Below are 17,531 nucleotides of genomic sequence, written 5' to 3'. Positions count from 1 at the left end.
GTATCCTACTAATTTCCCAATCTGTTCTTTCATTTTGAGTACGTTCACTCTCCAAGTATTTGACGTGTTCTAGTATTTCCAATTCCTTGTCTCCAATGTTGATAGCTCCTTTTTCTTCTTTTTCCTCTACTCATCACCATTGTCTTGGTCTTCTCCACATTGATTCTCAATCCCCACTGTTCAATATACCGGGCGAGTTGGCTGTGCGGTTAGGAGCGCGCAGCTGTGAGCTCGCATCCGGGAGATAGTAGGTTCGAACCCCACTGTCGGCAGCTGTGAAGATGGTTTTCTGTGGTTTAATATTTTCACACCAGGCAAATGCTGGGGCTGCACCTTAATTAAGGCCTCGGCCGTTCCTTCCCATTCCTAGGCCTTTCCTGTCCCATCGCCGCCATAAGACCTATCTGTGTCGGTGCGACGTAAAACAAATAGCAAACAAAATATTGTTCAGTAAAACAGAGAATACAGTTGTTGTTATACTTCATCATCTCCCCAGATCACATCATCATATCTGCAAACGTCATTCCATTCATTCTTTCCCATCTATAATCTTCCCTTACCTGCCTGTATGATATCATCCATCACCATTATGAACAGGAAAGATGATTGACAACACACACCATTCTGTTCTACCCACTGCTGACTTCACACAGCCGTAACAATAATTATATATTGCTTTTATCATTGTTATTCTGTCCTTGCCAATCCCTCTGTGTATCAGGCTTCCTAAACGGTTTGATCTACTGTCGGATTTTTTATTATGGACACTCGAGTTTAGGCTTTAATTACAAACGAACCAATAGGCCTATGGAAATTCGAGTTATACCAATATTTTCCTTGTTTAATTCTGCATTAGCGTATATAAGATGCATTGCTTTCGACGTTCATTAAATATTTTTTATTTGTGGTTGTAATAAATATTGCCCGGGTTTTTGGCTTCTTCTCTAGGAAGCGCTCACTTAGGAATATATACAAGGAAAACGACTTGTCTGATTCTAATGAAATTTTTATATGTTATAACCACATGTATTTGTAGTGTAATACTCAAGTTACAATTTTTTTCAACCAACCTGAAAAAAGTTCTTATCATTTTTCTAAAGCAACTCTTTCTCAGCCCAGGATAAACGTACAGCAGCAAACTCGGGCTTGTTTTGAAGCACTCAGTCATGGTTATCAGAAACTACAACAACTGTAACCATACAGTGTGGTACCGAATTTATGAAGAGTAATATTGAAGGGAGGTTTTGTGTACGCCAGACCGTGGAATTAACAGCAAGCCGGGTGGTGAAATTGGGCGCAGTGTTGCCGCGTTCAGTAGTACTCACGCGTGCAACGAACACAGTACACTCGCCCCGGGCAGTTGTGAAACGGAATGCCCGTGACCTTGGTTTGTCCGGAAGCTATTTTCAGTTTTCCTATGTTCTGCATGTTGACCACGTCACTTCAAGATGCCTCCGAGACCGCTGTTATCAGAGGGTGAACTTGCAATGATTTTTTTTTTTTGTTATTTGCTTTACGTCGCACCGACATAGATAGGTCTTATGGCAAGGATGGGAGAGGAAACGCCGAGGAATGGGAAGGAAGCAGCCGTGGCCTTAATTAAGGTACAGCCTTTGCCTGGTGTGAAAATGGGAACCACGGAAAAAGATCTTCAGCGCTGCCCTCAGTGGGGTTCGAACCCACTATCTCCCGGATGCGAGCTCACAGCTGCGCGTTCGTAATCGCATGGCCAACTCGCCTGGTTTGCAATGATTTTGAGTGCTAATTTTTCTTTCAATGTGAGGGGAAAAAAGTAGGGGACAAGAGGTTCCCTGTGTACAAGAAGGTGGCAGATTGTCTTGGATTATCGCTGTCGTCAGTGAAGAGAGTAGGAGCCGCTTCAAAGGAGAATGATGGAAATAAGTCGTCCAGGTCAAATTTTACACATTGGAAGTGAAGAACGATTTCTTGACGGTGCAGAACTTTGTTTTAATGGCAGGAAAAGTAGTGGCGATTACCAGAATGAGATGAACTCGACTCATTATGAAGAATGGTTCATGAAAGTCCTGAGTTTATTGCCTCAAAGTTCTGCTGTCGTTATAGATCAAGCTCCATATCATATGAGGGTCGATCCTTCATCTAAAAAGCCGAACATGTCGTGGCTGAAACGTGAAATTATACATTGCATAACGTCAAAGAATATTTCACTACCACCTGGAGTTGACGATTATAATAAATTAACTTAATCAGAGCTGATTGTTCTTGCCAGGCCTTAGTTTCAAATGCCGGTAAAGAAGCTGGAACAACTGACTAAACGACTTCGACCAGATGTACAGATTATTTGGTTACCAGTGGCCCATTGCGAGCTTAATCCAATCGAGCTCATTTGGGCTTACGTAAAAGGGAAAATAGCAAAAACAAATATGGCTAACACATTAGAAAATGGTAGAGGTATGGAAGCAATTTACGCTTTATGCCGAGAAGCCTTACGTACCGTGACCCCTGAACTCTGGAAACAATGTATTAAACACGCTAAGAAAATTGAAGACCACTACTGGAAAAAAAATGGACTGTCTGCAAATGTCCCTTATTTCGAGTCAGTCATAATCAACATGAATGACAGCAGCACCGATTCTTCGGAACACACTGATTTTTCAGACGAAGAAAATTGATAGAATAAAATACCGTAAATGCAGTATATGTAAATAATAATACAAATAACTCTTGTAAAAATTGTACAGTGTAATATTTCTAAATTAGGAAGTTAACCATTTTTAAACCTGCCGTTGAAGGTCCAAGGCCCTTATGAGAAAAGGTGATGGGAAGTGGAATTTATAAGAGGAAATAAAATTAAAGGTTGAAAGTAAACGAAAAGCTGCGTTCGTTGCGCGCGTGAGTACTACTGAACGCGGCAACACTGCGCCCAATTTCACCACCCGGCCTGCTGTTAATAGCACGGTCTGGCGTACACAAAACCTCCCTTCAATATTACTCTTCATAAATTCGGTACCACACTGTACGGTTACAGTTGTTGATAACCATGACTGAGAGCTTCAAAACAAGCCCGAGTTTGCTGCTGTACGTTTATCCTGGGCTGAGAAAGAGTTGCTTTAGAAAAATGATAAGAACTTTTTTCAGGTTGGTTGAAAAAAACTGTAACTTGAGTATTGCACTACAAATACATGTGGTTATAACATATAAAAATTTCATTAGAATCAGACAAGTCATTTTCCTTGTATATATTCCTAAGTGAGCGCTTCCTAGAGAAGAAGCCAAAAACCCGGGCAATATTTATTACAACCACAAATAAAAAATATTTAATGAACGTCGAAAACAATGCGTCTTATATACGCTAACGTAGAATTAAACAAGGAAAATATTGGTATAACTCGAATTTCAATAGGCCCATTGGTTCGTTTGTAATTAAAGCCTAAACTCGAGTGTCCATGATAAAAAATCCGACAGTAGGGATGCTGTTGTATGCCTTTTCTAAGTCTATAAAAGTCATTACTATAACCCTTCTCATATTTCAGCTCTTTTCTCCGTCTCAGAATGAAAATGGGTTCTACTGTTGACCTTCCACTTCTGAATCCAAATTTTTCCTCTTGTAATAGACTTTCCACCTTTCCTCTAATTCTTTCCAATATCCTTTCCATAATCTTGGCAACATGGGAGAGGATGGTGATTCCTTGGCAGTTATTGCAGATCTTCTTATCTCCTTTCTTGAATATTGATACAGTAGAACCTCGATTATACGTTCCCGGAAACTACGTTTTCCCATATTATTCGCTCAAATTATGTGGTCCCGCAAGCATCCTAATTAAGTCACATTGTAAAAATCCTGCATAATCCGTTCCTCGTAGAAACAATTTCCCGGATCAACCATCCAAAAATTTCAGTCCCATCAACGCTAAATCCTCGATCACTTGTTTTTTAAGGAACTGTATATCATGAAAGGACAGTAATTTGAGAAAGTACTGTACCGTACCGTACTGGAAAAGCGATCGGCGGTGAACTTGCATAAGGGACCACGTTAGCATCACATTCAGGTGGTATTGTTTAGAAAATCCTCGGAAATCATGAAGCAGAGAGTGTCAACAACAATTGGAAGGAGACAGAACAAGTTTTGTCAAATGTTCGTACTTGCAAAACGTCTATATTATGACCAGGGTTACATTTTTTTCCCAAGTGTATCACCGAACAGTTCTTCAGCACTTCCCTCAGGGCACTGTATAGTCAATGGGCTTTCAGGCAGGAATCGAAACGGCTCCTTCTTAAGTAACACAAATTTAGTATTTAAATATTATCGTATACGATTATGTTATTGAGACCAGAACAGATGTTGTACCTTACATACATACCATACATAAAGCCATGGGAGGTTTTGGGATTGCCTATTACTGTTTCTGTCCTAATATAAGACTGGGAATTTCACGTTTTTGGGTTAAAATGTTAGGAAAACTTCAGTCATTTTATATGCACACGTCACAATTAGAAACTACGTATCATTTCGCAATCGTACCGACTTGTATAGCGAGCGCGCTTTCCAGCTGAGCTCAGGATCGCGAATAACCGCAATTTCAGAAGTGTTAATGATATTTTTTCTCTTTCCAATTTGACTGTGATTAGTGACAGGCAGAATTGAATATAATGCATTTGAGAACTTGAGGATCGATACTTACATTCGAAACCATATTCTCGAGTTCAACATAACCTTTAAAAGTTGATGTAGGTCTAATTTAGGCGGTACAGGATTTCCATTAACTGACTACGAACAGTGGTATACGACTATATTACTATATTACAGAACCCATTTTACACCAATTTAGAATTAGCCCCTTGCCAGAAGCGTCAGAATTGTCATGTTCACTTGCGTGTAATTGTTATCCTCGTCCTCAATTTCAGAATGACACAAACAACCCTGGCTCTCAAACAAACTCCACTCCTGTCCGCACAGATGTACTTTCCCGTTCTTTTCACAGCTGAGAGTGAATGACGACACAGCCTTGGATTATGTAGGAACGTGGCTTTTCTATCAAGGTCTTGAAACAATAGCTCTTAACTTATGCTAACAACTAGCACATTTTATGCGTATAGAAGCATCCAACGGTATTCTGGTGAAGACACAACTCACTGAAATGGCAGCTACTATTTTTAGCTACAGTGAAAATATGCATCCGTAGATTCTCCAAGCTCCATCAGCTGCAATGAAATAACGTGCCCACACATTCTACGGGCAGAATCTCCAATCCAAGTGGATAGCCAAAGACGCTATGAATGGAACAACACGAGAGGACACGAACAAAGTCAGTGCGTTCTCTAGTGATGTATGGATTGACAAAGGCAGCAGACCCTGCTACCCAACATAAATGGTAAGAAGAAGAAAATTTGTAAGAAATCTTCAAGAAAAATGCCAGAAAAGAAGTAGACAATCTAATCCGTATTGTGATCAAATATTTAATGATGTTTGTTGCACAGTTTAACATCAAATTGAGAGATACGTTACCTGAGAGTGCGGTGTGCCCATACGAGGTGAAGGCTGAAGACTGTGAGGAGAAAGTCCGCTGTTAGTGCCCGGACTATGTTGCAACATTGATGTAACTGATCCTGGACCAGGACTATGTGACAACAGAGGCCCTGGACTCTGCAGAGGCGAGGGTGACGGTGACATCATGGGTGACTGAGGGGTCGAGGGATGATGAATTGGAGATGTTGTAGGTTGCTGTGGTGTATTTGACCCCATTAATAAGGGTGGCCGCTGCTTTTGCTGCTGCTTGTTTCGATATTCCTATGAATAAAAAGCTATGAGACACTAGGAAAATTTATTAAGCTGGAGCAGAACAAATAAATGCACACTTTTCACTAAAAAGATTAAAACAAACCACAGAGAACTTCATGAACTATACCATGAATAAATTCAAATCATAGATGTAGTTGCGTAAGCAACACAGACTCAGCCTTATCGTATTTCATTTTGACCCATTAGACAGTAAGGTGACTTTAGTTTTGTTCTAATGGACACAAAGTTAAGATTCTAATAAATACAAAGGAAAGAGCAAACCAATACATTTATCTACATATACTATATCCACTTTGTGCACATGAACAGAGACATTCATGCTAAAGCTACTTCTTAAGATTCCATCACGTGACAAGTTGTAGGCTACAGATACTGGGAGTATCGAGTAGGAAAATCGTAATACACAATTACAGTAGAAGTCCGCTATAGCGAGTACGGCATATAACAAGAACCCCGTTATAACGGCAATTTTTTTCTGCCCCTTCAAAATTCTATATTAAACTGTGTATTATCCTTCGGTTACAGCGAGAGCTCTATCACTGCGCATCCATTTTAACGAGAGATAAGTGTGTGCGAATTTTTCTGTTAATGATATTTACGCACCCAAGCGATTATGATGTGTGCGATCGATCACCTTCGTTATAGTTTCCTTACTATGTCCACTAGCGAACTCTCTCGTCGACATTCGAAGGCAATGTCAGAACCGATTAGTAATACCTGTCGACTCTGTTCCGTAAAGAAAATTTGAAATGAAAGAGAACATGTTTTCGTAATAAATACATAAATAATGTGTCCGATAACATTGTTAACTCGCTGAAATAGAGACTGAATAAACAATCTCTTAATTTTCAAACTGTTGATAAACTTGACCATAATAGATATTTTATTTGATCTTGTATTGACTTGCCTAAATCTATTAAAGAAACTATTTAAAATAGTTTATGTTGGGCCCCCCTTGTCAATACACTTTTAATGAATGAAAATTATTTATTTTAACACACACACACACATACGCACGCACGCACGCACGCACGCACGCAAAACTCGTTGTAGACTGTCTCTAGGTAACGTCAATGGATTTCTGGAAATAGTGAAGAGAGAATGATGTTCTATTAGCCTCTATAAAATCGTTTCTCAAATCTGCAGAATGGCATCAAAACATGCAAGCCTTTGAATTCTTAGAATGGCCACTGCACAGTGGCAGAGTTATCATGTGTCTACTGTACTTGACGTTTAGTAAAATTGAGTTTAATAGACAGCAGGAAGATAAGTTGAACAGATATTGCCAGAAAAGTTTTGAATGGTTCTCAATATTAGGATGCCAGTCTTCAGTTAATGGTTATTAAACACTTGGAAATGTAGAATAATTGTGCAGCCCCAAGAAAATATGGCATAGGCCTAACTAAAGCCAATATTCAGAGTTAGCATGAAGACAAAGATAGCTAAATGAGTACTATACAAAAAATTCATTCAGTGGCCCGCAACAAGGACGCTTTACACAAGTCAAAGATGAAATTGTGAGGTATGTGCACGAAAAACACAATGGCGAAACGGCCATACCACAGCGCAGTAAACTCGTTTGTTGACATTAAATGTCCGTGATTAGGCCTATACATCGCTAGCCGCTGAAGTTGGCTAAACCCGGCAAGCGAGATGTGCGTATAGTGGCTGGTTGTAGTTAGACGCTGAGTAAAAGCAACAGTTTTGCAGACAGCAAGAATATTTTCCTCATGGATTGTTGTATTGTAGAGACGCATGGAATAGATATTGCTGACAAATTTTCAACAGGATCTCCTTGACATTATGATGCCAATTTTAAGTTAATGGTTATTAAACTTGCGGAAATAAAGAAAAAAAAGGGGGGGGGGGTGCATAACTAAAGCCAATGTTCGACATTGGCGTGAAGACAAAGACGGTCTAAAAATGTGTAGTGTACAAGAAAGGCATTCATATGATTTTACAAAGTACTTTTTAAGCCTGATTTAATTTTTTTGAAGGAAAAATTAGGGGTCGTATTGCATTCAGGGTCATTTTGGATTAAATTAAACATATACTTTCAAGTAGTATTGGATTTCGAAAAATAACAAACAAGTAGCCGTAGTGTGGATATCATCCGCGATAATGCAAGTTTTGAACAAAAAGACTGCCGTTTCATACTGATTTTATTGTGTATGGGGGTTTTCCTGACTTTAAAAAAATCGGATGTAACGACAATCCGCTATAGCGAGTAAATTTTTCGCTGTTGTGAATTCTCGCTGTAGCGAGTAAATATTTCGCTGTTGTGAATTCTCATTATACCGGACTTCTACTATAGTTGTCCACGCGAAAAACTGTTTCCTAAGCTATCCATTAGGCGTACGTCTATTGTGAATTTGTGTGTGTTATAGTAATAGAAAGGGGGCTTAATTGGTAATTACGATTTTATAAAATGGGAAACGTAGATGTGATTTCAACATTTATCTTTTTCAAATTTAAAGCTCTTACTTCTTGTTGAAAATTGATATGTAGTTACTTCAATAAAATTTATCTCATCATTTGAGGCTTTGTTTGATTTAATAATTAGATAACTAATGAAATGGTAAACCTAAGGAATTCAAGCTATTAAAAAACTAAGGAATGAGTTGTGCGTATCTACTGTGGTCTCAACAGACTTTTACTGGATGGATGGATGGATCTGGGCATCAAACTGCCCAAATATTCCATGCAAGATATGTTCAAAAATGCTTAACTAAATGATGAAGTGGCTACATCGTATAGAAGTAATGCTTCATTTCCTTTCTTCTTTCAAACTTTTTTAGTTTAATAATATGGTGCACTGAAGGTGGTATGTACTGACAGCAATCATTCCTTCCCAACTTTTCTCAATCAACACTGTAAGTACATCCTGCAAAGGACACATCTTTCAAGTCATAAGCACATGACTGAACCAAAAACATCACAACATTTCTAGCAGTTATTAGAGCTTAATAACACAAAAATTACAGTTATGCTCTAAACATTATCATTTCTCAATGGACATTTTGGCACTGTCTAATGCAGTGCTTTGCAAACTTTTTCTTATGGCGACACCCTATTAGCACACATAACTCAACATGACATGCATTTAATTATAATTATGAACATATCCTACTTTAACACATTGACTCCCGTAGGTGCCTTAAGGTGGATAACATTTCGCCAGAGTATTCTCCAGTATCCGCCTTATGGCGAAAATTTCAAGTTAAAAACCGCTCTACGGATCGTAGTTCCTTCATTCTTTCATGGATGGTAGCTAGATGAACGTTCTGACCTTTGTTAACATATGTCAAAACAGTAATTCCCGCCTAGAATCACCCAGCAAAAAAATTGCCTCTAGTGTTGTTGTGTTAGTGCCACTAGCAAGAGACACTATGGAGAGCAGTAAGTTTATATATGTTGAAGAGGCTGTTGAAATGATTTATAATGATGATTCAAGTGATGAACTCATCCCAGATTTAGATAATGAAAGTGAAAGTGATGAGGACCAAACTACAGTGTGCGATAATATTGAAATACCAGACAGTGTTCCTCTATGTGACACCTCTCCAAGCTAGTCTCCCCCGTTACTCGAGTTTTTCGGAAATACAGGCCTAAATGTAGAGGTTACAAACAGTGAAGATATGTCTTTGTAAATATATTTATCAGTGACAGTTTTTATGGGTATGTTTGTTAGCAGACTAACTTATATGCACAGCAGGTTATCAGTAGTGCACCGCGTCCATTCACTAAATATTCAATCTATCAAACTTGGAAATCTGTGTCAATGATCGAACAATACGGAATCAATGAAATTCATAACTATAAATGAAACAGTTTGTAATAAAAGAAAGAAAAGTTCCACCTGATCAATACTTATCTATTATCACATGTATGATAGAATTCACATGTATATTAGGACCGGTTTTGACCTACTACAAGGCCATCCTCAGCTGCATTAGAATCTTATGTTTGCATTTTTGTATTATGCCACATTCTTGAAAGCTTTATGACATACTCTGAAATTTAACAACATTATGTTTGTTACACTTTTGCTAAAAGTTCTAATGTTACAACATAGCTAAGATTATTACATGTTAAATACTCTTATTACATAATATAATGACCCAATGTACACATATACTTATAATAAAATGAGTTTGTCTTTTTTCTAATGCGTAATGAGTATGTAGGAATAGACTACCATAGGCGTTTGCCTATTCAGTTAAAATAAGCTCCATTCTTATAAATGTTTAGTCAAGTATGAGGCGAGCTTTGTTGATACTTGTGAAGTGATTAATGTTATAGCAGTAAATTAGTAGTAAAATACGCTAACCAAATGGAATTAAATGCTGATAGTTCAATAAAACTTATTATATATCTACATTAAAATACTAGCAAACATGGTTAAACGACAGCTGATAACAATAAATCTTACATTGTTTTGCAGTACGTATTACATTGATATAATGTGAAAATGGCCCATTATACACACATATAAACACACAGAAGCTGTATTCAAGTAGGATGTGGTTTGCCAGACTGGTTTGAAACAAAGAGAGGAGTGCAGCAGGGCAGCTCATTGTCACCACTTCTATTTATTATTGTAATGGATGTAGTAATGAAATCTATTAAAAGGAAAGAACATGGAGATATCAAAGCCTTCACATTTGCAGATGATGTTGCGATCTGGAGTGACTCAGAAGAGGAATTGGGAGAGAGAATACAAAGCTGGAATGAGGAGTTTAAGAAATATGGTTTAAACATCAGCAAGACCAAGACGGTGGTGATGAAAGTGTATGGGGAAGGAGCAGAACCAATAGTCATGTTAAATGAAGCTCAACTGGACAGCGTTCCAGTTTTCAAATACTTGGGTGGCGTTATATCAAATGACAACCTAGCAAAACATGAGGTGAACAATCGAATCAATAAGGCAGCACAATTTTACCACCAGGTAAGACACCTGCTGTGGGATGAGCAAATACGCATGAAAACAAAAATGGCATTGTACAAGTCCTATTATACACCAATTCTTACATACAGTCTCGAAACCACAACACTGACCAATAGAGATAATTCCAAACTTCAGGCAGCTGAAATGAAATTCTTACGCACTATGATCCAGAAAACCAGGAAAGACAAGATTAGGAATGAGAAAATTAGAGAAGAAGTAGGAATAGATGATTCTCTCCTCAATAAGATTCAGATATCAAGACTGAAGTGGTTTGGCCACATGAAGAGGATGCCAGTAAAGAGAACTGCAAGGAAGGAATTTGACAGAAAGGTAGAAGGAAGACGACCCGTGGGAAGGCCACGAAGGAAATGGATAGATTTAGTTAAGAGCGATGTACTGCTGAGAGGTCATGATTGGGACAAGTTGGTGGAGGAAGAATGGTACAAGGACAGGATGATATGGAGGAGGCTCATATACCACACCCGGGAAACTGGAGATGGTTTAGGATGATGATGATGATGATGATGATGAAATATTAAAACATTGTAAGATATGTTTCGACGCAAATGTCTGTTTGTAGTCTAAATTGACAAGTGACAAGCACATTCTTATGTTGTTTTAAAAGAGACTGATGAACATGCGAGTTACAAGCCCGAATTTGTATAAGCTTAGCCGACAGATACACTTTGTGTATAACTCAACCACTTTATCTTTCTAATTTTGTTTTTTGTGACTTGAACATAATCCTGGCTCGTTTGACGTGCCTGATGTTCTGGAAATTGTTCAATTTGAATGGCAAAGTCGTAATTATTGGTGGCTCTTTCTTTTCTTATGATGTTGGTGTTGGTAAATATCTGTTAGTCGAAATGAATGAATTAGGAATTTTGTGTTGAATTAAAGTTTGTGTACTATTGTATGAGTTCTGTGATAATCTACTTACTGTTGTGGAGTGGTTGAGATGTATGCTGCTTGACTGTTTGTCGTGTATTGTATCTCGTACTTCTGGTGTTGGTGTCGCCTGTTGTGAGGGGGCTGGAGGGGTGAATGGGGGAAGCTTCGGCGTGTGTATGGGCGGAGCCAGGTATGTCCGCTGTCTGCGCTATAGCTTGCTTATGACGTTGTTTGTTGACTAATCTGAGGTAATCATTCTTTATGATAGGAATAATCTTATTAAATAAAATATTAGTTTTCTCATTAATATTAATACCAGCTAAAGATCCGCCATCACGTCTGGATAGAAAAGTGAATGAACAAATTCTGCTCAAGTTTCCACCACTGAAAACTGACCCTTACCTGACAAGAAAAGGTACTTTGTCTCAAGAAGAAAAAAAGTATGTGACACAAGGTGGTACTGCAGGAAGTGTGGCGTCTTCCTGCAGCCTGGAGCGTGTGACACCAGATATCACACCTTAAAAATCATACTATAGTCCCTTCCACAAGTACGTTCTAATTTTTACATTATTTCAAAATGTAATATAGGAGTAGTAAATATTTTTGTCCCACAGTGCTGAAGGCAGGACTGGCAGGCAAAAAATGTAATATAGGAGTAGTAAATATTTTTGTCCCACAGTGCTGAAGGCAGGACTGGCAGGCAAGGACTTTTAAAAATGGTTGGGCTGGAGGTTTAAATGCCTGGCTACTTCCTGGTAGTCAAAGTGTTAACAAAGGAGATTCATTTTAAAGAAATTTTAATTTTTCTTAGTATATATATGATTTTACAAGTATAGTAGGCTATATTAAACACCTTTCTCATAGATACAAAACTTGCACCTTGTTGTTCCAAGTTCAATGACTACTATGGGCTTGGCGATCATTACAAATCTGCTTTATATCGGGTCAGATGCAGGACAAATTCACACGCATTTCCTCATCTAACATTCCAAACTTCCACATTTAACTGTTTTTGTATAAGCCATAATGGAAAATGCATTTTCACATAAATATGTCGTAGAAAACTGCAACAAAACGATGAGGGCTCTTTTACTTAGGTGAGGGAAATCTTGTTGAATAGAAACCCAGAGGCTGTCTAAATCTGATTCTTGGCACTTAAGTTTTAAAGTCCGGTTGTTTTTAAGTTCTCCCAGTTCCTCCTCTTCGATATGTTGAAGTTCACAAGAGCTGGAGGATGTAAAAGAATTTCTTATCCGGTCATATTGGTTTACATTTAGTGTTGGAAAATATCCATCCAGCCTCTATTTCAGTTCCATTAAGTGATTATGAACCAGTGGTTGTATTTTGTCACTAATTGGACATTTAGGCCCTATTCACCCAACACGAGTAAAAGCTCTTATCTTGGTTTAAAGCTAAGAAAACTGAGATAACAGTTACATTTGTATTCACCACCAACATTATCTCGGGTAACGGGTATTATTCCGGTTTAAAATTTTACAGGAGATAGGTTGGCCGGTAAAACAGGAAATCTAAGATAAGTCTTTCAAGATGGCAGCTCGTAGATGGCTGGAATATTTAACTGGAAGAGAATATCACAACGATGAGGAACATGACCAAGATTATGCAATAAAACGTCCTAGATGGATAAAAAGAACGTGCGACATACTTTGAGGACTACGATGACACTAATTTTGAAACACGTTTTAGATTATCTAAAGCTTCGACACTGTCAGTGTTGTCTATGATTGAACATAACCTGGAATTCCCAGTAGGTAAGCCTAAAATGAATTCTCGATTGTAGCTTATATCTTGTACGGTACACGACTGGGTGATTTTTTAATGACGAATTAAGAACTGCCAACTTGTGAAATATACAATATGTAGGCTATAATTTGTTTTCTTATTTTGTATTGTGTTAACGCTTTCTGCCACCTAAGTCGGTAACAATTCCTTCACTTGGAACGTCGTATTAGGCTTCTTGCTTCATTTCTGGTTAATAGTGGACATAATTTACTATCAGTCGTAAACACCGAACGTAATTTCGGTAGTGGCGGCAACAAGTAGTTTTCCGTGCATCAGTATGAAAAATTTAAGGTTCAAATTCAGGTTGAACGAAAGCTTAGTTTTGGTAAACCGAGATAATAAATTCTATGGTGAACACAGAAGCGAGCATTATCCGAGATAATATTATTATCCGAGTTTTGGAAATCTAGGATAACAGCAGAAGTAACCAATGTTGGTGAATATAGGCCTTAGATGTTAATGGAAACATCCCAAAATTGCCTTCATTTGTTTTTCTCAACCACACACCGACTTTGTCCCTTAAAGCAGCAATTTTGTCAGTAGCGGTAAGGAGATCAGCATTCTCTCCTTGTAGACCAGCATTAGTTTTGTTGAGTATTTCAAAAATATCAGAAAGGAAAGCTAACTTTGTACACCAGAGTTCGTCTTTCAATGCATCAACAAACTCGGTTCTTTCCTTGCACAAATACTTGCAGCATTACACATCCTTCAGTTCATACACAAGACTAAGTATTCACCCTCTAGATAGCCAATGGACTTCTGTATGGAGGAGGAGATGACTATGTGGTATTCCTAGCTCACCATACATCTGAGCATATAACCGTGACTTGAGAGGCCTGCTTTTCATGAAATTTATCATCTCAATAGTGTTGTCCAAAACTGACTTCAAATCCTCTGCAATGGTTTTTGCTACCAGCGCTTCTCTATGTAGAGAGCATAGTAATGTTTTCATTTTGTTGTTTCACCAGTGCTATGAATCCTGTCACTGAAGGGGCTCCATCTGTGCATATGCCAATACCATACCTGCCAACTTTCAAAAAGAGATATCTGGAAGATCTTTAAGTGGAAATTTTTTAACACGCGCATGCGTAACAGTCTTGAGACATAATGAAAAAGGAAAGCAAGGGGGAGGGGAGAGATTATAAACAATACTAATACAAGTCAAATACAACAGAACTTCAATGCATCGTTCCCGGAACTGCGGAACAGTGGTTTTCCCGTATTCATCGTTGAATTTATTCTGTCCCAAAAATGTTCCATATAAACCAATGTTAAATTTCTCCACATCTACAGTTTCTCAAACTATTGTTTTATCGCATCGATCATCGAAAAATGATTTGTCCTCAGTCACAATTTTCCTGCAATGATCGATCATACGTAAGAAAAATATACGCAAAAGTTTTTTGAATTTAGAGGGACTGCTCAATACTCTTAGCATATAATAGCGGCAACCTGTTATGCGAGAATCTATGTGCGATTCGGAATTGGTAGTCTTGAAGAAGGATCTTGTAGGCTGGAGTGCTGTGCGCAGGTCATTCACGTGCAACCTCACTATGAGCCTCCTAGTGCCGACGCGTCTCCTCAGCCCACTAACCGACCCCTAGAAATATTCTTATTTACAAGAATTAAAATGTAGACAGCGTAAAACTCAAATTTATCACCATTTTCTGTGTTTGTATAGGCTGGCTAGGGCTGCCAACTTCGTTGAAAAAAAGAGAAAATCGTGCAGTGCACCAGATACGTTTTAATTAGTCGTACCTTGTGGAGTATGTGGGATGCAAGAGGCCTGTTGACCGCTTTGTTGCCCTCTGTCTTGAAAAGCCATACCTAACCAAGCCAGACCAATAATCTTTTCTCATAGCCTAGTCTTGTACCTATTTCCTAAGTTGGCAGCTTCGCACAAGTCGCTGTGACATTGTTCGAGACGAGCCGCATTGAATTTCTAACCTCTGTGACATCGTCCGAGCTGAGCTGCGGGAGCCGCGCCGTGTTGGGTATCTAACCTATCGTTCGCAAAGGGTCTACGGAATATTTTCCTAAATACAGGTTATCGCCGTAATATCCACGTATATCTTTAATTTGCAATAAGAGAACTGAACTTAAAGGTTTTCAATTATTATGAAATGTGTAAAGAAATGTGAAACGAAAAGGGCGTAAAAGTCACGCTTTTTATTTTCATCTCATAGGCCTATATCATGGTTGAAATATTTTGATACCGGTATGTATAGTATGAGCTAAATGGTTAGCACGTGTTGGCCTTTGGTTCAAGAGGTCTCGATTGGGTCGAGGATTTTAACTTGCCTTGGTCAATTCCAACGTTTCGGGGCTGTCTGTTTACAAGTGATCAAGCTCTCTACCAGCATTCTTGCCATCCAACTGGCACTCCACTTTAATATTCTCATTCTTCAAGAAAGTGATGTTAATCTATAGAATATTTAGGCCACCTCAAAAATCATATAAGTTGAACGTGTTTGATCTCCTACAAATGTAAAAAAAAGGTTTAAATGTTATGATTCCAATAGACTACAATTGCCATATCAGTATTGGCATTATCTCCATTCGACGTGGACATGACCAGGATGTCCCATTGGAACTTTAAGACAAGATCGACCAGTTCATTTCCAAATTGTACCATATGTTATATATATTAGTGTAAATTGTGTAAAAAATAGTTTTTAAGAATAGTTCTAGTACAAGTTAATCTTCTAATAGGTTGTAAAAATGTACAGATGTTTTAAACCCACTTGTATCATGCCGTTCTCATTAGTGGCATCATGAGAGTTGACAGTTAATATTTCCATTGGATGTGAACATGAGTTGGACGTCACATTAGAATTTTAAGACATGAACGGCTTGTTCACTCCAACATGGCCTAATGTCTTGTACTTCAGTGCAAATTGTTATATAAAAAATATTGATTTATGAATAATCCTAGTATAACATCCACTCAGAGCTCTGACTTGGAGATAGATTTCATGGCTGATGATGCCTGCAATGACAGGTGAAACATGTACCATACTAAAACTTAATATAATGACAGTGTTATAGTCCTAAAGACTTAACTAGTATTGAATAGGTGGTTTCAATAAATTAATTGTTCAACATTTAATGGCTGTCTGTTTGCCGAATTAAACATTAGAATTCATCTTAGGTAGGGCCGCATTTTCATATGCGCGTAGATCGCCTATCACGCGAGAACTCGAAAGACCTGCACCCGGCTCCGGAGACCACGCACCATTTTGTTGTTGTTTTTATAATAATAATATATTTACATAACGAAACAAGTCCCAATACCGTACCCGTATTTTATTATTTTGCCTTCCCCTATTTTTTATGTTGCACACATTAATAGTTTTCCCGCATCCATCGTCAATTTCCCCCAGCCCCCTGTAAAACGATGCATCGAGGTTTTGCTGTATATGCTATGATCACCCCTGAAATTAAATACTTACACAAAGTTACTCTTGATGAGCGCTCATCTGTTTTCACTTAACATAGGAACACTTTCCGTGATCATATAAAAGATTGAAATTAAGCAGAATATGCCTCCCGAAAAGACTGATATCATTTCTTAGTTGAACTCATTACGAACATTACTAAATCGCTTAGAAATTAGTCACACAATTCCATGAGTTTCAGAACTGCCGCAGTTACTTAAGTTGTTTTACATAAATTCACAGCCTGCTACTTTTCATGGATTTCTTTTCTTAAAAATCACTGCCTGCTATTTGTTTGAGAACATCTCATTGAATGAAGTAGCAGTTGAGGTGGAACAGATAACAAAAGCACGCTAATAATCGATAATGTGATTAGACATTTACTCGTCGAATTCCAAGCACTGCATCTTGTATTACCAGCTACTATTAAAAATCAAACAAATCCTATTTGACCACAGAAAGCAAAACCAAGCGCGGATATTAAAAATCCATACAATAATGTTGGTCATCCGTACAACCGTAAAAAAACACTCAAAATCCATACATTTTACGAAAAAACCGGAACACTTGGCAGGTATGCAATACAATTCTTCCATTTCATTGTCTCCATGTATCCATTTATTACTGCAAAGATATCTTTTCCTTTGGTAGTGTACGGAATTTCCTTGCAACA

At 38.1% G+C, this 17,531-nt stretch overlaps 1 protein-coding gene across 1 annotated transcript in view; it reads right to left on the bottom strand.

Annotated features, from left to right (window-relative positions):
* The window catches only part of LOC136866781 (histone-lysine N-methyltransferase 2C-like), an 811,555-nt gene that overhangs the window by 183,551 nt on the left and 610,473 nt on the right, over positions 1 to 17,531 (bottom strand). The window contains 1 exon segment of the mRNA XM_067143888.2: positions 5,486 to 5,767. Coding sequence (XP_066999989.2) covers positions 5,486 to 5,767 — 282 coding nt within the window.

The sequence above is a fragment of the Anabrus simplex genome, chromosome 3, assembly GCF_040414725.1.
Source record: "Anabrus simplex isolate iqAnaSimp1 chromosome 3, ASM4041472v1, whole genome shotgun sequence".
NCBI lineage: Eukaryota > Metazoa > Arthropoda > Insecta > Orthoptera > Tettigoniidae > Anabrus > Anabrus simplex.
The sequence above is the reverse complement of the archived record's forward strand: the minus strand, read 5'-3'. Positions and strand labels throughout refer to the sequence as shown.